The sequence below is a fragment of the Saccopteryx bilineata genome, chromosome 3 (genome assembly GCF_036850765.1).
Source record: "Saccopteryx bilineata isolate mSacBil1 chromosome 3, mSacBil1_pri_phased_curated, whole genome shotgun sequence".
NCBI classification, from domain to species: Eukaryota; Metazoa; Chordata; class Mammalia; order Chiroptera; family Emballonuridae; genus Saccopteryx; species Saccopteryx bilineata.
The window spans coordinates 222,822,233-222,846,004 of NC_089492.1; the positions used below are offsets into that span (position 1 = coordinate 222,822,233).

The 23,772-nt window shown below is 39.3% G+C and overlaps 1 protein-coding gene and 1 pseudogene across 9 annotated transcripts in view; both read left to right on the forward strand.

Annotated features, from left to right (window-relative positions):
* The window catches only part of ZZZ3 (zinc finger ZZ-type containing 3), a 118,681-nt gene that overhangs the window by 25,860 nt on the left and 69,049 nt on the right, over positions 1-23,772 (forward strand). For 4 of the 9 annotated variants that reach the window (XM_066268861.1, XM_066268860.1, XM_066268862.1 and 1 more), the window contains one exon: positions 20,895-21,027. In XM_066268861.1, the coding sequence (XP_066124958.1) occupies positions 20,981-21,027 (47 nt within the window). In that variant the 5' untranslated portion in view covers positions 20,895-20,980. Of the gene's footprint in view, positions 1-3,401; positions 3,447-4,993; positions 5,015-13,094; positions 13,162-20,894; positions 21,028-23,417; positions 23,572-23,772 lie in introns of those variants that run through there. The other 5 variants (XM_066268859.1, XM_066268865.1, XM_066268856.1 and 2 more) reach the window with 4 other exon arrangements.
* Positions 17,476-17,767, forward strand: LOC136329997 (protein S100-A10 pseudogene; annotated as a pseudogene).

Genomic DNA, 23,772 nt, shown 5'->3' on the forward strand with positions numbered 1-23,772 from the left:
AAATTTTACTAATTGACAAATTCATAACCATTCTAAAGTACAGCACTGAGGAATTTGAATTTAAAATCATTGTACATATGCCTGACCTGTGGTGGCGCAGTGGATAAAGAAAGCATCGACCTGGAAATGCTGAGGTTGCCGGTTTGAAACTCTGGGCTTGCCTGGTCAAGGCACATATGGGAGTTGATGCTTCCAGCTCCTCCCCACCTTCTCTCTCTGTCTCTCCCTCCTCTTTCTCTCCCTCTCTGTCTCTCTCTCTCTCTCCCTTTCTCTCTCCTCTCTAAAATGAATAAATAAAATTGAAAAAATAAAATAAAATAAAATCATTGTACATATAAGACTCGTTTTTACTATTTTAAAGCAGGTGCTTAAGAGTCATTTGTAAGCATTTAAAAATGCTATATGCCGTTAGGCGACTATGAAATGTAGTGATAGTGAAGAAAACTGCAAGTTGATTAAAGGAAAACATTTATAAAATTGAATGTAATAGATGGATCTTTACATCAGACATTTTGCATAGGTCTTGCTGAATTATTAATATTTAAGTTGCAAATGTTCATTAAAGATAAGTGATTGGGCCCTGGCCGATTGGCTCAGTGGTAGAGCATCGGCCTGGCGTGTGGAGGTCCCGGGTTCGATTACTGGCCAGGGCACACAGGAGAAGCGCCCATCTGCTTCTCCACCCCTCCCCCTCTCCTTCCTCTCTGTCTCTCTCTTCCCCTCCTGCAGCCAAGGCTCCATTGGAGCAAAAGGTGGCCCGGGCGCTGGGGATGGCTCCTTGGCCTCTGCCCCAGGTGCTAGAGTGGCTCTGGTCGCGACAGAGCGACGCCCCCTGGTGGGCGTGCTGGGTGGATCCCAGTGGGGCGCATGCGGGAGTCTGACTGACTGCCTCCGCGTTTCCAGCTTCGGAAAAATATAAATAAATAAATAAATAAATTAAATAAATAAATAAATAAATAAATAAATAAAGATAAGTGATTGTACAGAGCTATTATGTTTTAATGATAGTAGGATGCATAATACAAAGCATGTGCTTAATTAATGTATCTTGAAATGAATCAGTCTTGCTGTCCAAGAATCATTTGTGAGCTAGTCTGTTCTAGGAATAACCAAGCTAGTTTTGACCTAAAAATGATATATAGTTGCTTTCTCAACTCACCTCCTCTAAATCATCATTCAACTAAGGGAGTTTTTTTCACTTATGAAATTGAAAAGTCTAAATTGTTTATCTAGTCTCAGGTAAAACTAAAAGTGTTTAAATGATCTTTTAGAGCTGTTTCCTTCTTTTGCTTGGCCACTGAGAGATTCAGCCTTATTTTTTGCTGTACTACAGATAATCCTGTCTGTTAAGCTGCCTCATTAGCCATTATAACAGATCTCATGTATGAACTAGGATTAATGCTGCTTGCGTTATATGCCGTGTGTGCATGTGCACACACATACATATATATGTACAAGTAGATGGGGCCAGCCATGATTAACTATTACCACACATTAGTTTTACCTGTTCTCAAATTTTATATAAACAGAGACATACAGTATGCTCTCCTTAGTGTCTGTCTTCTTTGGCTAATTAGTATATACTTGTGAGCTTTATATTGTTGCATGAACTTTTAGCTTATTTTTATTGTTGTATACTGTGTATACTGTTTCATTGTGTGAATGACCAACAAATTACATATCTTGTTGATGGGCATTTCAGTAGTTACAAATAGCTGCTGTGAACATTCTTGTACATGTCTTTAGATGAACCTATGCATGTATTTCTTTTTTTTTATGTATGTATTTCTATTGTTTATATACTTAGGATTGAAATAGCTGATTGAGTCAGACAGTGTGTATTTATTGAACTGTAAATATTGTCAGTTTTCCAAAGTGGTTGTTTCAATTTACACTCCTGCCAGTAGCATATTAGAGTTCTGGTTACTCCACATTCTTGTATTTGGTTGTGTCTTTTTTTTTTTCCTTGTATTTTTCCAAAGTTAGAAGTGGGAAGGCAGAGAGACTCCCACATGCGCCTGACCAGGATCCACCCAGCAAGCCCACCAGGGGCTATGCCCCCTTGCAGCAGGAGCTATTCTAGCGCCTGAGGCAGAGGCCATGGAGCCATCCTCAGTGCCTGGGTCAACTTTGCTCCAGTGGAGCCTTGGCTGCGGAGGGGAAGAGAGAAACAGAGGAAGGAGAGAGGGAGGGGTGGAGAAGCAGATGGGCGCTTCTCAGGTGTGCCCTGGCTGGGAATCGAACCTGCGACTTCCACATGATTGGCCGACGCTCTGCCGCTGAGCCAACTGGCCAGGGCCAGTGTCTTTTTTTTTTTTTAATCCACATAAACTTTATAATTTCATATTCTTCTATTAAAAGGACAGTTTTTGATTATGTAGTGTAATATAGTACAGTAAGTAAAACATGACTAAGAGTGAAAACATGACTTTTTCCCCCTTTGGCTCCGTTAATGACATCTGTGAAAAAGATGGTTTTGTCTTTTTTAAAAATCTTACTCAAGGCCCTGGCTGGTTGGCTCAGTGGTGGAGCGTCGGCCTGGCGTGCAGAAGTCCCAGGTTCGATTCCCGGCCAGGGCACACAGGAGAAGTGCCCATCTGCTTCTCCACCCCCCCCTTCCTCTCTGTCTCTCTCTTCCCCTCCCGCAGCCGAGGCTCCATTGGAGCAGAAAGATGACCCGGGCGCTGGGGATGGCTCCTTGGCCTCTGCCCCAGGCGCTAGAGTGGCTCTGGTCACGACAGAGCGACGCCCCGGATGGGCAGAGCATCGCCCCCTGGTGGGCATGCCGGGTGGATCCCAGTCCGGCGCATGCGGGAGTCAGTCTGTCTGCTTCCCCGTTTCCAGCTTCAGAAAAATTAAAAAAAAAAAAATCTTACTCATTGTAGCTTTCATTTTTGTTTCTTTGGTTACTGATGAGGTAGATGTCATTCATTAAGCAAGGTATTTAATACGGAAAACAACAGACCTGTCAGAATATCTTCTGCCTTTGATTAGCACTGGACTATTATTTATTTTTACAGGTTTTGGGTAAGTAGTATAAAGTTGTTGGTATTCTTAAGTAAATCTATATTTTAACTTCTGGAAAATTTGAATGTTGATAGCCATTGGGAAGCATTAATTAACATAGAACACGTAACAATCTATTTTCTCAGCCATAACCTATCTTATTTTCTCCTGGAAGGAGTTCTTTATTCAGTGTTTATTGAATTACTACCATGATATAGAGAGCTACAGAGTTTTTCTTTTTTCTTTTTTTAAGATTTTATTTATTGATTTTACAGAGAGGGGAGAAGGGTGGGGAATGAGAAGTATCAACTCATTGTTGCTTCACTTCAGTTGTTCATTGGTTGCTTGCCGTAGGTGCCTGAACCAGGCAGGCCCAGGGATTTGAAACTACGATCACAGGGCAGACACCATGGAGTCTCATGGATTGAACTCTGATTTAGGTAGGAGACCTAGGTTAAAGTTCTGGTTCTATTAGTTGTGTGATCATAGGCATTTTGTGAGTTGTTTCCATATATTGGAAATAAAGATGATGCCTAGCCTACTCTGCTTTTGTGATTATTGTGAAGGTATAAGAAATTCTTTGCTGTTGTAAAGCATAGTGTCAGTAGAGTGATTAAGACTCTTTGTTCTATCTCTTAAATTGCTGTGTAACTTGTTTAAGCCTGAGGTTTCTAATGTGTACAATGGGAATAATACCTTCATAGGTTTCTTGTTTCTAAATAAAATAATGTATATAAGGTATAGTGTCTGGCATATTGGACATAATAAATGTAAACAATCATTGTTATATACATTTATTGATTGTACATTATACACTGGGGAGTACTTTATATAAATCATTTAATTCACAGGACTATTCTCTGGTAGGAAAGTTTTTTCCCCATTTCACAGATGAGGAATTAGTTACATAACTAGTAAGTAGTTTAGCTAGGATTGGAACCTAAAACTTTTTCCCATTGAACTCAAATGCCTTTCAGATGTATGCTGTAGCTGTGTTTATACAGTATAGACAAAACGTCTTTGATTGATACTTGCAGAATTTTTTGAAAGACTGAACTTGCTATTTCCATGGTTTTCAAATATCTTCTATCCCAGCATTCCTGGGTTTCTTTAATTTGTTCAGTAGGCCAGAGCTTCTGCTACAGAAATAAACATGCTTTGTTGATATATAATTAAGAACAGTAATGGCTTGTTTACAAACTAGTAGACTCTTTGAGTCTGGCTGAGTTAGCTACCCTATTTCCCCATGTATAAGACGCACTCTTACTCGAAAAATTTGGGGTCTGAAAACTGAGTGCGTCTTATACAGTGGTTGTAGATTTTTTTTGTTTGCATTTCCATAGATGGAACTGAGGACAAGACAATATATGAAGACAGTGATTCGTCATCAAACACAGATGAGAACAAGCAAATGGATGGGAGTTTGACAGTGATGAGGAGTTATATGCATTTTATGATGACTAAAACTTGAGTTCAATAACTATATAATACATAATTTTTTCAAATTTTGGGCCCCAAAATTAAGGTGTATCTTATACATGGGGAAATATGGTATATTACAGAGTAATTTGAGATTTCACCTTTGGGAAGAGAAGAATACTCTTTGATTTTATTCTCTATTTGTAAAGAGCTTACTTGAAGTTAAAGTACAAAACTGTAATGAGTCTGTATTCAGGGGAAAAGGTCAAAAGACCCAGGAGTGAAAAAGTACCTAGTCTTTTCACTGGGTAAAGTTTTTTTTTAATGCTGAGTTTGGGGAACTAGAAATAGCCACTGTATTAAAAGGAAAATTGGAGAATTATATTGAGGTACTTTTTTTTAATCACTTTAAAAAAATTTTTTTTTTATTTTTTATTCATTTTAGAGAGGAGAGGGAGAGACAGAGAGAAGGGGGGGAGGAGCAGGAAGCATCAACTCCCATATGTGCCTTGACCAGGCAAGCCCAGAGTTTTGAACCGGCGACCTCAGCACTTCTAGGTCGACGCTTTATCCCACTGCGCCACCACAGGTCAGGCTTTTTAATTACTTTTGATGTAGTTCATTTTTTGAACTTGGAAAACTAATGGAATTAAAGGTTTAAAGTATTCTTAGATTACATGAAGGCCTTTCACATTTCATTTTATTGCTGTAAAATAGGCATTCAAACAAACTCCTTCACTTAACACTATATATTTAAATTTTATTTTAAAAAGACTATTAAAGAAAGGTTTGTGTATTTGGGACCAAAAGATTTTCCATTGACAATTCATCTGTGAAGTTGAATTAGTAAGTCATGGAAAAATAAAATAGGATTTATGAATTTTATCAACAACATGGAATTTGTCTTCTATGTGGAGTTATATGTTTATGAAAGATTTGTTGTGTGTTTGTAGGTCATAATAATAACATAACACTGTCACCAGATTTTAATCCTTCTTTTACATCTATATTTATGTTGTATCTGGATATAATCTGTATAATTCTTTATTTTAGACTTTTCTTTGACTAAACTGTTACCTGCGTGGCCTGGTCTTTAAAACTCTTTTTTCTTCTTAGATTCACTTGTTTTGTGCTTTTATTTTATTCAGTACTCCTTTGATCCACTAAAATGAAATAGAATTGTTGAATAATAATTTAGAAATGACTGCCTGATCTGTGACTTTTTAATACTTAATTTTGTTTATGATATCATAATATCAATATTAGTACCACCTCAGTGGTTTCAAGTTACAATTAAACTATTTAGTTAACAAAATTTTTAATTGTTTTGTTAATTAAATACAGTTCTGTATAATTTCTAAAAATATATTTTTGGGATTAGTGTGGGGTTGTCAACTTTAGATTTTGTTAAAAAATGAGTAAAAATTTTACAGACACCTCATTTCACACCAGAAAGGAGTGACATAAATTTAGAATAAGGGATTCTTAAAATGAGTGAATCTAGCTTTATACAAAATAAATATATATTTTGTATTTTACATACTTCATTGAAGACCCACTTTGAACAATAGAATTTGAGGATTTTTTTAAGCACCCAGCAAGCAATTGAATATATGGAACTGAAGCTCTGACAGGAAATGGAGAAGCTGACTTAGATCTAGGAGCCCTTAGCATTTGAAGTTACTGTACAATAAAAAGACAGTAACAGAATAGGAACTATGACAGAACCTTGAGGAGTACTCCCTGAGCAGATGGAGAGTAGTTTAAGAATTTTTTATTTATTTTTTCTTTTAAGTCCCAACATACAAAGTATTAGCGAATTCTTGTTGGCCTGTCTTCAAAATATGTATTGAAGTGGATAATTTCTTACCACTTCCACTGATTCTGTACTGTTGCTTCTACTATAGTAATAATGGCCTCTGAAATCATCCTTCATGTTTCTACTCTTGCTGTCTACTTGTTTATAGTCTGTTCTGCACAAAGCTGTCTGGATAGATGATTCTTTTTTTTAATGTTTATTTTATTGATTTTAGAGAGAGGAAGAGGCGGGGAGGAGAGAGAAAGAGAAAGAGACAGGAATATTGATCTGTTACTGTATGTGTCCTGAGGACTGAGGACCGAACCAGCAACCTTTGTGCTTCAGGATGATGCACTGACCGATTGAGCTATCTGCCATGGCTTGGATAGGTCATCCTTTTAAATAAATATCAGATCATGTTACTCCCTTGATCAGAATTCTCGTGGCTTTCATCTCAGAAATATCCAAAGTCCTTACTGTGGCTTATCAGGCCCTACATAATTGCTATTTATATGTTAGGTCATTAGAAAATTTGCTGATCATACCATCATTTTTCATTGTTGTATCTGCTTTGTTTTTGTGTGACACTTCTTTATCTGTTGAATTACTTATTCAAAATATAAATTCTGTGGAAGCAGGAATTTTTCTTTACATTTCCAGTGCCCAAACAGTGCCAACACCACAGTTGGTCCCAATTAATATCTGCTAAATGACTGAAAATGAGCAACAGTACTGGATGTTGTCACTTTTTTTACTTGAACTTTTATTTATTCTTCTGTTCCCTTTGATCACATTTGTTATTATACTCCTGTTCCCTTCCCATATATATGCTCTTGAGTTCACATTTCACACAGCACCTAGAATGATCTTTTAAAAATGTGTATCATTTTTAAGGGCTGTACTAAAATGAGAATATGCTCTGTCTTACTGTTAATAATCTAATTACATATTCTTCAGAATTTTCTAAGACAGTCCTTTGGATCCTGTAAATGTGAATTGTGACATAATAGTTAATAAAATTATATTGAAACAAAATGACATATACGTGTCATTACTCTCTTTAAAATTCTTCAATAGATTAATCCAAATTAAATTATAAATAAAATAAAATTTAAAAAATAAATAAAAACAAAGGTCAAATTCCTATCATAACCTACAAAGCCCTGTCCCGCCAGCTGTTTGCTTTAAAGCTTGTCATGATCCTTTCTCCCTTGCCTGCTAGCGTCCAGCCTCACTGGCTTCACTCAACTTCTGTTTCAGTGCCTTATGCTATTCTTGTCTCAAGCTTATTGTCTCTTACTGATGTATTCCCTTACTGATTATCCCCACCCAATAAGAATGTTTAAATAATGTTTTTGAAGTTAACAGGGTAGTGAAGAATAAGTGGCCTGGCTATAACAGAGTTTTGGTGAATGAAACGGACAAGTGGATGAACAGATGAGTATAGAAGGCAGTAATTTTTGAACTCCTGGGGTGTAGTTTGAGTTGGTGGGCTAGCTTACTGTCATGCAGTCAGTCACTTTACCTTAAGTTAAAGTAGCTTTACTTTCTTCTGTTTCTCCAGCATATAATTTAAGAGTCCCTGCCTTAAAAAAATAAACAGTTTGAAAAATTTTACATTTGCTCAGTAGTATGGTAAGGTCTATGTAGTTTCCTGAAAAAACACACAGCTTCTTGGAGGAGGTGGTTGCATCTGATCTGTGACTTGAAGGGCAAGATAAATGTTAGCTGAGCAAAGGAAGAAAGTCATAGATGTGGGTGGCAAAGGTAGCAGTTTTAATTCTTGGCTGTTTATCAGAATCATCCTTGGAACTCTTTTTTTTTACAGAGACAGAGAGAGAGTCAGAGAGAGGGATAGACAGACAGGAACGGAGAGAGATGAGAAGCACCAATCATCAGTTCTTTGTTGCGACACCTTAGTTGTTCATTGATTGCTTTCTCATATGTGCCTTGACCGTGGGCCTTCAGCAGACTGAATAACCCCTTGCTTGAGCCACCGACCTTGGGCTCAAGCTGGTGAGCTTTGCTCAAACCAGATGGAGCCTGGCTCAAGCTGGCGATCTTGGGGTCTCCGCATCCCAGTCCGATACTATAACCACTGCGCCACAGCCTGGTCAGGCCATCCTTGGAACTCTTAAAAAATATATACCACTATGCTTTGTGATAATTTGTTAACCTATACACTAATAATTTGTGAACTTCTCTGTATTCATACTTTAACAATAATATCAAAAAATGTAGAAAAATAATTACCAAAAATAAATAAATAAATAAATAAATATATATATATATCTGATCTGAATTCCATCCAGATCTACAGAATCAGAAACTTCTGCTTTTTTTCTTTTTTTAAATAAGTCATAAATGATACTTAGTCATGGTTGGAAACCTTTGTGATAGGTGATTGCACTTTAGGTCAGGCTGTCTGCTGAGGAGGATGTAGAGTAGAATTAGGTAGAGATGGAATAACCAGATAGAGTTGTATATCCCTGTTAATAAGAAGCTTAGATTTTAACCTGTAACCCTGGAGGGGTGCTTTGTTTTAGGGTTTATTTTGTAATATTATTAAGGAATAATTCATTGCACAATAATTTAAAAGTGTTTTTCAACCACCGGTCTATGGACTGGTACTGGCCAGCCAGACATTTCGTGCCTGTCCACTATAGAGTTAACCACCTTGATGTTGTATGAAGAGGGTGTTTAAATCTTTTCACAGACTAGCACAGAATTTCAGGCAGACCACTGGTTGAAAACACTGATTTAAAGTATATAATTTGATGTTTTTATATATGTATACACTGTACAACAATCAAGATAATGAACACTCGTCACCCCTCAAAGTTTCTTTATGCCATTTTTCTTTAAGTGAGGGGTGGGCAGACAGGTACAGACGGACAGGAAGAGATTTGAGAAGCATCATTTCTTCATTGCAGCACCTTAGTTCATTGATTGCTTTTTCATACGTGCCTTGACAAGGGTTGGGGGTTCTCCAGCTGAACCAGTGACCCCTTGCTCAAGCCAGCGACCTTGGACTCAAGCTAAAGACCATGGGGTCATGTTTAGGACCCCACACTCAAGCTGGTGAGCCCATGCTCAAGCTAGTGACCTTGGTGTTTTGAATCTGGGTCCTCCGTGTCCCAGGCTAACACTCAATCCACTGTGCCACTGCCTGTTCAAGTTCTTCATGCTATTTTGTAATCTCTTCTTACAGTTGCTCCCTTCTCCCCCATACACTGGCAACCACTGATGTTTTTTCGGTCGTTATAGATTGGGATGTCATCAGGTGCCTTTTTTACATTGTACAGATAAACTTAGGGTTTTGTGTTTTAGTTTAATATAAAGTGAATTGCATTGAACCAACTATATGTATACATGTAAAGCATTTTTACATTTTGAGGATAAACATTCTTTTATCAGGACCTGGAGTTTTATTTGTTAATAAGTTTTACTATATAATTTCTGATATTTTTGAATCGTGGGTTATTTATTTTGAGGTATTTGTGAATTTTTAAAATATATTTTTATTACTGATTTTGTTTTCTTTTCCAAGTGAAAGGAGAGGAGATAGAGAGACAGACTTCTGCATGAGCCCTGACTGGGATCCACCTGGCAACCCCCATCTAGGGCCAGTGCTCTGCCCATCTTGGGGCATGCTCGCAACCAAGCTATTTTTAGCACCTGAGAAGGAGGCTCCATGGAACCTCAGGGCTTGGGCCGATGCACTTGAATCCATAAAGCCATGGCTACAAGAGGGGAAAAAAGAGAATGAGTGAGAGAGGAGGGTGAGGGGTGGAGAAGCAGATGGTCACTTCTCCTGAGTGCCCTAACTGGGAATTGAACCCAGGACATCCATGTGCTGAATTAACACTCTACGGCTGAGCCAATGAGCCCATGATTTCTAATTAATTTCATCACAATTACAATTTATCTGACATCAATTCTTTAAAAGTATTGATTGTTATTCTTTTTGCACTTAACTAAATAACTAAACTTGGAAAATAACTAAATTTGGAAAGTAACTTTTTCCAGATAACTAAACTACTTTGAACTGTTTTAGATCATTTGTTTCAAGTGGCTACAGTAAAGTGATGCTTGATATAGTTAAGTTTAAAACTACTTTGCTATTGCTTTTTATAAATTTCTTTTATATGTCCTTTGTTTTGTTTTCCCTCTTATTCTGCATTCTTTTGGATTGAGCGTGTTTTTTTGAAACTGGGTCCTCTGTGTTTTGTTTTTTTAAATTTATTTGTTGGCTTATATTCTCTCCTTCCCTTCCTTCCTTCCTTCCTTCCTTCCTTCCTTCCTTCCTTCCTTCCTTCCTTCCTTCCTTCCTTCCTTCTTCCCTTCCCTTCCCTTCCCTTCCCTTCCCTTCCCTTCCCTTCCCTTCCCTTCCCTTCCCTTCCCTCCTCTCCTTCCTCTCCTTCCTCTCCTTCCTCTCCTTCTGTGGTTGCTGTAGGGTCCATAGTATATATACATCTTCAATTTATTACAGTGTATCTTGAAGTGACTATAACACTTTACACAATATGAGAGTCTCACAACATTGACTTTTCCTCCCACCTGGGTGTTGTGCTATTACATTTCAGTTCTATGTATGGTATAAACATCATGATATATTGCTACTTTTTTGCTTTAAATAGTTACCTTTTAAAGAAATTTTAAAAACTAAGGTATAAAATATAAGTCTTTTATGTTTTATTTATTTATTATTTGTGGTGCTTTTCTTTTCTTTGGGTAGATCCAGACTTCCATCTAGTCTTTTTCTTCTGCTTGAAGAACTTTTAACATTTTTTTTTTAAGTGAGAGAGATAAGGACAGATAGGGACAAACAGGCAGGAAGGGAGAGAGAGATGAGAAGCCTGCACTAACATTTCTTCTAGTAAATGTTGATGAATTCTTTTAACATTTACAATTTGAAATCATCTTTATTTTACCTTAGTTTTTTAAAAGATACAGTACTTTCTTTTTTTTTTAATTATCTTCTGAAGCTGGAAATGAGGAGAGACAGACAGACTCCCTGCCTGCACCCGACCGGGATCCACCCGGCACGCCCCCCAGGGGAGACACTCTGCCCACCAGGGGGCGATGCTCTGCCCCTCCGGGGCGTGGCTCTGCCGCGACCAGAGCCACTCTAGCGCCTGGGGCAGAGGCCAAGGTGCCATCCCCAGCGTCCGGGCCATCTTTGCTCCAATGGAGAGCTTCGGCTGCGGGAGGGGAAGAGAGAGACAGAGAGGAAGGAGGGGGTGGGGGGTGGGGGTGGGGATGGAGAAGCAAATGGGAGCTTCTCCTATGTGCTCTGGCCGGGAATCAAACCCAGGTTCCCCGCCCGCCAGGCCGACGCTCTGCTGCTGAGCCAACCGGCCAGGGCCAAAAGATACAGTACTTTCTTTAGCTATTGAAATGTTAGCTGATAGTTTCTTTCAGTATAAAGGTCACTGCTTTGTTGTTTCCAGTGAGTAGTCTGTTGTCCATCTTTCTTTTCTTCCTGTGTATACAATGTGTCATTTTTCTCTACCTGCTTTTTTTTTTTAACTTTTTTTTTTAGATTTTATTTATTCATTTTTATAGAGAGAGGAGAGAGAGAGGGAGAGAGAGAGAAGGGGGAAGGAGCAAGAAGCATTAACTTCCATATGTGCCTTGACCAGGCAAGTCCAGGGTTTCAAACCAGCAACCTCAGCATTCCAGGTCGACACTTCATGAACTATGCCACCTCAGATCAGGCTTCTCTACCTGTTTTTAAAATATTAATTTTATTACCAGTTTAAAATAATTTGGTTTTTTTTTTATTTTTTGTTTTTATTTTTATTTTTCCAAAGCCAGAAACGGGGAGGCAGTCAGACAAACTCCCACATGCGCCCGACTGGGATCCACCTGGCACGCCCACCAGGGGGCGATGCTCTGCCCATCCGGGGCATCACTCTGTTGCGACGAGAGCCACTCGAGCTCCTGAGGCAGAGGCCACAGAGCCATCCTCAGCGCCCGGAGAAACCTTGCTCCAATGGAGCCTTGGCTGCGGGAGGGGAAGAGAGAGACAGAGAGGAAGGAGTGGGTGGAGAAGCAGATGGGCGCTTCTCCTGTGTGCCCTGGCTGGGAATCGAACCTGGGACTCCTGCATGCCAGGCTAACGCTCTACCAATGAGCCAACTGGCCAGGGCCAAATAATTTGGTTTTGATGTGAGTTACTCTAGTTGTCTTTATGTCTCTTGTGCTTGCTTGGCTTTATTTAGTTTCTTTAATTTGTGGGTTTGTAATTTACATCAAATTTGAAATTTTTGGGGCCATTAGTTTTTCAGACTTTTTTTTTTTGCTTCTTTTGGGCATGCCAGTTTCCAGTATACAACGGTGTTTGGTGTTGTCGCACAACTCATTTATGCTTTTTCTTGTTTTCAGTCTTGCTTTCTCTTTGTTTTATTTTGTATAGTTTCTATTGCTTTGTCTTTATATTGATTGACATTTCTTTGCACTGTCTAATCTACTCTTCACAGTCAGCATTATTCATTACTAGAAGAATCAATTTGGGTTTTTTTTAGAAATATCTTTCATATCTTTACCTAACATGCTTAATCTTTCTGTTTACCCTTTTGAACACATGAACTACACTTACAATAACTGAATAATGTTCTTGTCTGATAAATCTGTCATGTGTGGACCCTTTTCTCTTGATTAAATTTTCTCATTATGGGTGGTACTTTACTTTCAGACATTGTCAATTTTACCTTGTTTGTTGCTAGACATTTTTGTATTCCTATAAATATTCTTGAGCTTTGTTCTGTGGAACATTAAGTTCCTTGGAAATGCCTTTATTCTTTTAAGACTTGCTTTTAATTTTGTTAGGTGGGACCAAAGCTATATTTAGATCTCTTTTGCCCCACTGCTGAGGCAATGACCTTCTGAGCATTGTACTCGATGTCCTCTGAATTTGGAGTTTTTCTACTCTGGTAGGTATTCCTGGCCGTATGTGAGCCATGGGCAGTGATATGTTGGAGCTTGTGAGCCATTTGTTAAAATGTCAGGAAGTTTGTGAGCTGGTTTAATTCTTTTTTTTTTTTTTTTTTCTGACAGAAACAGAGATACAGAGAGAGGGACTGATAGAGATAGAGAGACAGGAAGGGAGAGATGAGAAGCATCAGTTGTTTGTTGCAGCTCTTTACTTGTTCATTGATTGCTTTCTCATATATGCCTTGATGGGGGTGGGGGTTGGGGGCAACACAGAGTGGGCGACCCCTTGCTCAAGCCAGCGACCTTGGGCTTCAAGCCGGTGACCATAGGTTCATGTCTATGGCCCATGCTCAAGCCAGCGACCCTGTGCTCAAGCTGGTGAGCCTGCGCACAAACCAGATGAGTCCTCGCTCAAGCTGGAGACCTCGGGGTTTTGAACCTGGGTCTTCTGCGTTCCTGTCCAGTGCTCTATGCACTGCGCCACCACCTGGTCAGGCAGAGCTGGTTTAATTCTTAATAGAAGTATATAAGGTTATAATTAAATCAGTTATATTAAGCGCAAAGGTAATAAGTACTCAAAACTCATTGTCTCCTACTGACATTATTATACACATTGGTCCCCCGTCTTATCACGGGGGTTAGGTCCCTCCGCGCTAAGTGAAAATCCACGAAGTAGCAACCTTATATTTATTTTATTATTTATGTATATTTTAAGGCTTTATAAACTCTCCCCACACTCTTACAAACCTTTTCAATTTTTTAGGCCTAGAAAATGCTTATTTTACCTAAAAAATAATTAAAATAACAAAAATAAAAATATCATAAAATCCCGTGATATAGTGAAAACTCTGTGATGCAAAATTAGATCTATACAATTTTAAAATCCACAATACAGTCTGATTGCAAAGGGTGAACCACAATACGGTGAGGGATGACTGTATTACTATTTTTGTGCTCTGGTGGTAATTTACATCTCTTATATTTCTTCCCAACTTTGTACTTAGTGATATCACTAGATTGTTGGGAGTATTGATATCACAGAGTTGGTAACCCTATAAATCAGGAGCTACAAGCCACTCACTGCCCCCAGTTATTACACATTTTCCAGCATACCCCTGGGTATGTGTATCTTTCTCTGTACTCTTTATGAGTGGTTTTCCAGAGTGATCAATACTCAGCTCAGGACTCTAGGGCAGTGGTCCCCAACCTTTTTTGGGCCACGGACCGGTTTAATGTCAAAATATTTTTACGGACCGGCTTTTAGGGTGGGACGGATAAATGCACAAAATAAAATTATGCGACCAGCGTAAAAACTGTGGTGTTTTAAAATTGTCAAAATTATGAGACAAGCGTCAAGAGTGAGTATGTAACGGAGGAAATCTGGTCATTTTTTAAAAATAAAACATTGTTTAGACTTAAATATAAATAAAACAGAAAAATTGTAAGTTATTTATTCTTTCTACGGACCGGTACCAAATGGCCCATGGACCGGTACCGGTCTGTGGCCTGGGATTTGGGGACCACTGCTCCAGGGGGATCTCTAGATCTTCTGAGGTCTTACTTAACTCTCTCTGTACCTCCCACATCTCTAGTATAGTGAGTGTTCTGGGAACTCTAGCTACTTTAGTCTCCCCAGACTCCTCACTTCATCTTTTTATGTATGGGGTAAACATCCCTGCTCTGCAGCCTGTAAACTAAGCAATAATCTGGGGCAATAAAGACTTTGCTTCATGTTTCTCCTCTTTCATGGGTCACTGTCCTACTTTATCTGATTTCCAGTGTCTGAAAACAACTTTAATGTTGTTGTCCAGGGTTTTAGTTGTCCGGATTTTTAGTTGTTTTAGGAGGGAGCATAAATTTCATTCCTGTTACTCTGTCTTGGCCAGAAGCAGAAGTCTCTTGGGAGAGTTTTGCATAGGTGTGCATTTAGATCACTCCATGCATTTGTAAGGGACAAGACTTAAAGTCGAGGGACCAATTACAAGGCAAGTGCATTAGTTCAAGTCATGATGAGGCTAAGGTTGGTCATGGTGGATGATACTAAAGAGGTAGGGAAGGATTTAAGAAATACGTAGAAGGGAGAATCTAGTTAGGGTTTCTAAGAGGATGGATCATGAACCGTTTACATCTGGATCACCTATAGTATTTGATAAATTTAAGATTCTGTACCCTGGCCCTGGCCGGTTGGCTCAGCGGTAGAGCGTCAGCCTAGCGTGCGGAGGACCCGGGTTCGATTCCCGGCCAGGGCACACAGGAGAAGCGCCCATTTGCTTCTCCACCCCTCCGCCGCGCCTTCCTCTCTGTCTCTCTCTTCCCCTCCTGCAGCCAAGGCTCCATTGGAGCAAAGATGGCCCAGGCGCTGGGGATGGTTCTGTGGCCTCTGCCTCAGGCGCTAGAGTGGCTCTGGTCGCAACATGGCGACGCCCAGGATGGGCAGAGCATCGCCCCCTGGTGGGCAGAGCTTCGCCCCTGGTGGGCGTGCCGGGTGGATCCCGGTCGGGCGCATGCGGGAGTCTGTCTGACTGTCTCTCCCTGTTTCCAGCTTCAGAAAAATGCAAAAAAAAAAAAAAAAAAAGATTCTGTACCCTACCCCAAGTTTATTGAATCTGAATTTCTAAGGATGAGGTTTAGGAATTTGCATTTTAAACAAGTACCTAGGGCAGTGATTCTCAAACTTTTTGAAGTTGGGGTGCATTTAAAATCCTATAAATAATTGTAGGCGCACTACATACAAATTTCTGAGAAATATGTTATAATTAAGTCAGATATTAAAGAAAAAATATAAAGTCCAAGCATGCTTTTATGGTAATTAAGTTAATAACTACAACAAAATTAAATTTATTGACATCAAAAACCATTTTTATGTTATATTTTTTGAGTTATGCTTTTTAGACTTTGTAAAAAGAGGGGTTAAAAATAAAAATGACAAAAAGTTATCTTTTTATATATATAGATACATTCTTAGTAAGATTTAGTAAATTTGGCAGGTCCCAGTTCAAATGTGTTTTTTCATTCTTGTGTTTATGAGAAACATGAGCCCGATGTGTCCTAGTGATTTCTTCAATATTTGGGCATATATTTGAAAGGCAAACTCTCATTTCCTCATTGATATATTGAAGAATTCCTCTCTTTTTACTCTTAACTGTGTTGAGTGCTGAAAACCCCCACCATACATATCATCTTAACTTTACACCAAATAAAGGATAGAAGAAACTTGCCTCCAGTCTTTCCAGGGAACAGGGGGGGGGGTAGTATAAACAATCTAGCACCACAGCTTAACAGCCTTTTGCAACCTAATCAGGCAAGTGAGGTGGGGGGTTAGTCAGACTGTCAGTTTACAGCCAATTCCTCACACCTCTGTCCCCCAAAAATCTAAACTCCAAAAACCTTGTTGGTTTTTTGGTCCCCAACAGGCACATATTTCTCTGGAATACTGTAGGCTACACTTGGAAATCTTCTAAGGTGCACCAGTGCGCCCTGGCACACACTTTGAGAACCACGGATCTAGGGTAATACCTACAACTAAAGTCTCAAAAGGAAGTGATGCAGTTTTAAAAAAATTATTGATTTGAGAGAGAGAGAGAGAGAGAGAGAGAGAAGCATCGACTCATTGTTCCAATTAGTTGTTCCATTTAGTTGTGTACTCATTAATTGCTTCTCCTACATGCTTGCGGATGGAAACCGTGACCTCTGTGCACTCAGGTGACGCTTTATCCACTGAGCCACTTGGCCAATGTTGCAGTTTCTTCAAAATTTGATCCTTATCCTTGGGTAGTCCCCAGTAGAACTGGGGATGATCTGAGGTGGTTAATTAAAAATAAAGATTTATGTATGCATGTCCAGACTGCTGGATCTGAATTTCGGGGATGGTAGGTTTCAGGCATTCTTAGGCACACTAAAGTTTGAAAATCAATAAACTAAAGTACTTCATAGACATAATCTCTTGAGTCTCACTGTAACCCTGAGAGGTCGTTGGCAGGTATTATGTCTCTTGTTTTATAGATGAAAAAATGAAGTACAGAGCACAAAGTGGTTTGCTTCCAGTCAACAGTTATTATTTGGGGCAGAAATTATACATCTTTTCCTACCAAATCTGCTCTTTTTGAATTCTGTTAGTATTGAAATAAGCTTATCTCTAAAATCTGCAGAAGGTATTCAGGACACTGGACCTTTGTGATTCCAAACAATTCAGGGAGCCAGGAAAATGTGCTCTTTTTTGGTCACACTGGAACAAATAAAAATTTGGATTTTCACTGGCTGCGGGTCCCAGCCAGCTACGTGATCTGCCTTGGCTCCAGTCACTACCTACCAAAATGCTGTCTCACATGGAACATGCCATGGAAACCATGATGTTCATGGTTCACAGATTTGCTGGGGATAAAGGCTACCCAACAAAAGAGGACCTGAGAGTACTCATGGAAAAGGAGTTCCCTGGACTTTCGGAAAATCTAGCCGTGGACTAAATAATGAAGGACCTGGACCAGTGCCGAGCATGCAGAGTGGGCCTCCAGGGCTTTGTTTTTCGCTAAGCGCTGGGCTCACCATCATGTGCAATGACTGTGTGTAGCACACGTGAAGCAGAAGGGAAGGAAGAGGCAGCACTGATTAGAGTTCTCCCCATGGGTCGCTTAAGGAATCTGCCTCACAGCTTCCCCTGTAAGGATTTCACCAGCAGTTTGGAACCCTTAGAAAAGGTACAAATAAAGATCCATCCCATTCGACAAGAGAAAGAAAAGCCAATTAAAGCCAGATAAGCTTTTGATTTTTATATTTCTTGAATCCTCTTGCTCTCAATAAACAAATTTAGTTCCTAAAAACAAAATTTGGTTCAGCTCTCTATAGCAAGTTAACTGTAATAAACTTAATTGTCTGGGAAAGATGTTTTTGTCACTGACCATAATTCCAAAGGCTTTTTACAGCTGATTTTGAGTATCTCTCCCTATTTCTTTTAAAATTATTTAAAGACATAATGTAGTGCACAGAGTTGATATTTTCACTTACAACTGAAGGATTGAGTACTAAATATGAACCTATAGTAAAATATTTCTTTAGAGGTTTCTCCCCAAAGTCTTAATAAACTAAAAAAAATATTTCAGTTGTTGTATAATTTACATTGCGTTTAGCTTAGTCTTTGTACTAAGTTGAGGTGCTTATACCTCTGCTGTATCAATAGAACTGACAGTATTTTCTAGTGAGGTTTTATGTAGTCTTTTGAAGTGATTTCATATGTGTCATAAATCGGAGGTCCTGTAATCTGTTTGACACAGTAGTGCCAGTGTTAGCTTGCAAACAGTAGGAAAAGTAATTCTTTTCAGTCAAGATTGGTTTTTGGACTTGCTTTTTGAATTCTTGAATAGTCAGTGAATTTTATTAGTATGTGAAAACAAGCAAAGATCTGTGGCAAGGAATAAATAAGGCCTTAGTAAAAGGATTTTAGTGGTTTGTTTCCCACTTTGTGTGCTTTTAGAAGACAAAACAGCTAAATCTTTTAAACTTCTGGAAGTTAGTTACTATATTTAAATACAAATAAACTGTTGTAGGTTTTCATAATTCAGGGTAGCAATTTAAAATTTTAGGAATACTTAAAATTCTATTAATTTTTTATGGTTTTTAACATTGAAAAATGAGTAGAGAATTGTTTTAAATGTTTAAGAATGTCAGTGTTTCTTAATCACTATCTACTCTATTTTCTTTGTCTAATTAAAAACAATTGAGATATGCCTGACCAGGCAGTGGTGCAGTGGATAGAGCGTTGGACTGGGATGCGCAGGATCCAGATTTGAAACCTTGAGGCCTCCAGCTTGAGCGTGGGCTCGTCCAGCTTGAACATGGGCTCAGCAGCTTGAGCACGAGTCACTGTCTTGAGCATGGGATCCTAGACATGACCCCATGGTTGTTGACTTGAGCAAGGAATCACTTGTGCTGCAGTCCCCCCTGGTCAAGGCACATATGAGAAAGCAATCAATGAACAACTAAGGAGCCACAACGAAGAACTGATGCTTCTCATCTCTCTTCCTTCCTGTCTGTCTGTCTGTCCCTATTTGTCACTGTCTCTGACTCTCTCTGTCTTTGTCAAAAGAAAAACTACAATTGAGATATATTTGACATACTAGTTTCTACTCTATTGTTAATGAAAACTTTGCACAGATCTGGTGGGTTGACAAGTCTGGTAACACATTTTATCCACAAAACAGCATAAAGCTGTCTGCATTTCCTTGGGAGGTTTTTACTTTTTGTTTTTATTATGTAGGAATTGGGAATGGCACACCATGGTATTCATAGATTTTTTTCTTTGTTGTGTAAGAATAACATTTTTGTAGCTCTTTTTTCCACTATTAAACTAATAAATCACAAAAAAAATTCTGTAAAAAATATCTTGTAAGAAATAGTTATAAATAATCTTTTTGTAAAAAACATAATTTGTAGGCCCTGGCCGGTTGGCTCAGTGGTAGAGCATCGGCCTGGTGTGCAGAAGTCCCGGGTTCGATTCCCGGCCAGGGCACACAGGAGAAGCGCCCATCTGCTTCTCCACTCTTCCCCCTCTCCTTCCTCTCTGTCGCTCTCTTCCCCTCCCACAGCCTAGGCTCCACTGGAGCAAAGATGGCCCGGGCGCTGGGGATGGCTCCTTGGCCTCTGCCCCAGGTGCTAGAGTGGCTCTGGTCATGGCAGAGCGTCGCCCCCTGGTGGGCGTGCCGGGTGGATCCCGGTCGGGCGCATGTGGGAGTCTGTCTGTCTCTCCCTGTTTCTAGCTTCAGAAAAATACAAAAAACAAAACAAAACAAAAAAACCCACATAATTTGTAAAAAATATTAAAAAAATTTTATATATTTGTCTTCATTGTAAGCACATGGGTGTGTTTTTCATTTCAGGCTTGTCATGTACAACCAAGTATTTTTTTTTTCTTTCATGAGAGAGGTGGGGCAGGGCAGACAGGGATGGACTGACAGGAAGGGAGAGAGTTGAGAAGCATCAACTCATAGTTGCGGCACATTAGTTGTTCAGAGATTGCTTTTGCATATGTGCCTTGACCAGGGCACTCCAGCTAAGCCAGTGACTCCTTGCTCAAGCCAGCGACCTCGGGGTTTCAAAGCTGGGTCCTCAGCATCCCAGGCTGATCGCTGTTCATTGTGCTACCACCTGGTCAGGCCTAAGTTTATGTTTTTAAGAAGCTTACTTTTAAAGAATGTTTACAGAGTTGCATCTTGGTTATTTTTTTATTTATTATGTCACATTTATTTTCTGTTCCAAAATAATGCTGACAAATTAGTCACAGAAAGAAAATATTACTTTAAAAGGTGTTACATATACTAAAGTCACAGTTAAGGGATTTTTAAATTGTATTCTCAAGCGTTGTAGGTTTATTGTCTAAGATTATTCGTAAAACACAAAACTAGTACTTTTCTATAACATCTGAGAAAGTACAAAGTCCTGGAAAATGATGTATACCTATGTTGGTAGTCAGAAGAAATCTTAAGGAGCTCTCAAGTTTGTAAGAATGCAAATTCTGAATTTAATTTTGAAATGTTTTATGTGAATACTTTGAAAAGCAGTTTTAAGTGTGTTATTAGCAAATCATTTATTGAAGATATATTTTGTAGCTAAATATAAGGAATTATTTTTTGTAATTTATTAGAAAATGCAGTGTGCTATGTGTTTAGAAATACCAGTTTTATTCACAGATCTATAAATAGTAACACATTCATAGTGACTATATTGTGTTTTCCCTTCACAGATATCAAGTTGTGCTAGTACAACCATATAAATAATTAATACCTGACGTCTCAATGCAACATCGACATGAACAGTGATGACAGATAAATGCAGATGTTTGGGAATCAAACACTAGGCGAAACACTTTTAAAAAGGTAAGAAAAAAATGTAATCTTAATTAAGGTCAAGCAGGCTGTAGTGTTAGTAGAAGTAATTGACTAACATTTGTTTTTCAGTATATCAGACTTTTAGAAACTCATCTGCCTGATCCTATTTTAATACTGGTAGAACTCAGCTATAAGTATCAGTTCTTCTGTGAAAATAACAGTTGCAGATATCATTGCGTGGTAAATATCATAATAGATGATGCTCCTATAGCAAACCCTGTACATAAAGGTAGTACGGTGGCTGACTAGTGCTTGATAGCGTGCTAGAATGGGTGTGTCATTGTATACTCAGACACAACTTATATTGTGGATCCTCTTTGTCTCTGATGATTGCCATCACCACCACACACTATAGAATGTAATGGTTTTGCCATGTTTGCGAAAGGCTTTCAGGGTTAGGCAGGAAGGAGCTGGCAGTGGAATCTTTGTTAAAAGAAGCGTGCATTTTCAAGTTAAGGCTTACTTTTTATAGGACTTTGTTTTCACTATGTACTATCCTCATGTTAATTTCAAACCTTTTTTTTAATGCAGCATTCCATTATTTTACTTACAGTTTTCCTACTTCGTGCTTTTCAAGAATTTACAGGGCATATTTGGGAGAGATTACACCTAGAGATACTAAGTATCAGCCCTGTTCACTTTCCAGCTGACTAAAGCCATAATCTGTTTTTACTAGGCAATAACTGTAGTTTACAAAGCTTGATAAATTACATCAGTTTTAAAATTGTAATCCTTCACCTAAAATAGTGCCACTTTTAGAATAGCTAGTTTTATGTTTATCACAAAGTGACAATTTCCATCATAAACATTGCTAGTCTTTTTCCTGGTGTTCCTCCTTGTTTCCAGTTGGCATTCATAAAAACCCATTTAGCCAGATTTTCTGAAAAGGATATCATAATACATTATTATAAAATAAAACTGTAATTAACCAGACTGTCCAAGAAATAGAATTTCATTATAGTAATTAAAATATCTGGCCAGCTGGGTACTAAAGACAGAAAATCCTTATTGTTTTATTCCTTGTTGAAAATGCATATGCCAAAATAATAGAAATTTTTTTTCCCTGTATTTTTCTGAAGCCAGAAACGGGGAGAGACAGTCAGACAGACTCCCACATGCGCCCAACCGGGATCCACCCGGCATGCCCACCAGGGGGCGACGCTCTGCCCACCAGGGGGCGATGCTCTGCCCCTCCGGGGCGTCTCTCTGTTGCGACCAGAGCCACTCTAGCGCCTGGGGCAGAGGCCGAGGAGCCATCCCCAGCGCCCAGGCCATCTTTGCTCCAGTGGAGCCTCGGCTGCAGCTGCGGAAGGGGAAGAGAGCGACAGAGAGGAAGGAGAGGGGGAGGGGTGGAGAAGTAGATGGGCGCTTCTCCTGTGTGCCCTGGCCGGGAATCGAACCTGGGACTTCTGCACGCCAGGCCGACACTCTACCACTGAGCCAACCGGCCAGGGCCTAGAAATTTTTCTTTAGAATAGAATCTTGTATCACTTCTTTTTTTTTTTTTGTATTTTTCTGAAGTGAGAAGAGAGGAGGCAGAGAAATAAGATTTCTGCATGCGCTTGACCGGGATCCACCCAGCAAGCCCACCAGAGGGTGATGTCCTGCCCATCTGGGACGTTGCTCCGTTGCATCTGGAGCCATTCTAGCGTCTGAGGTGAAGGCCATGGAGCCATCCTCAGTGCCTGGGCCAACTTCGCTCCAGTGGAGCCTTGGCTGCGGGAGGGGAACAGAGAGATAGAGAGAAAGGAGAGGGGGAAGGATGGAGAAGCAGATGGGTGCTTCTCCTGTGTGCCTGGGCCAGGAATTGGACCCAGGACTTCCACATGCTGGCCCGATGCTCTACCACTGAGCCAGCTGGCCAAGCTGAATCTTGTAGTACTTTTAATAATCATTAAGGTTATCATGGAAATAACGAAGGCTTGGTTAATTTTTTTAATGTGCATAACCGAAATTATTTTTGTTCAGTTCCCAGTTTTTTGCATATGAAGGTCAACATTTGGGAAAGCCTCAAGAATAAGAGTTTATAAATTCTGTATGAGGACTCTTACCAAGGGCAGTCTTTGGGTCACTTCAGAAAAATGTTACCTGAGACTCTAGAGAAAGAACTGAGTCACATTTTGACTCAAACGAATATTGAGTTATAAGGATTTAGTATATGTCAAGCTTATTTATTTATTATTTTGGCTCCTACATTCCTTCCCCCTCCCCATTTTCTTAGTATCTCTAAGGCTACAAAATTATCAAAAAGTACCAGCAATGTTACTGTGGACAGATATTCTGTTACCTGCTATTTCCTCTTATTATGGAAGGGGTAAATCTGTTAGCATAAGTTAATCTGCTTCTTTAATTCTTTTTTTTTTAATTTTATTTTAAAGAAAGGAATTTAGAAGGTTCTAGTATTCTCCATGGCTGAAGCTGAGAGTCTGAAACCCTGATGCTTAAGCTCTATTCTAGATCATAGCTCCAACTCCTTCAGGATATAAGGAAAAGAGATAATATTTCCACAATGATAGATCTTTGGTTGTACAGGTAAGTTACTTAGTTTTGCAGTAGTGAAGACATCTACAATTTGATGTTTTATTTTTTGAAGGGGGGAGGGAAAGGTTTTTATTGCATGGAAAATTATACAGTTTGTAGGAATGTGGAGCTGTAAGGGAATGGGATGGGGATGGAATATATTCCCACTGTTTTCCCTACGAGGGGATACATGAAGTGACTGATTGTACTGGG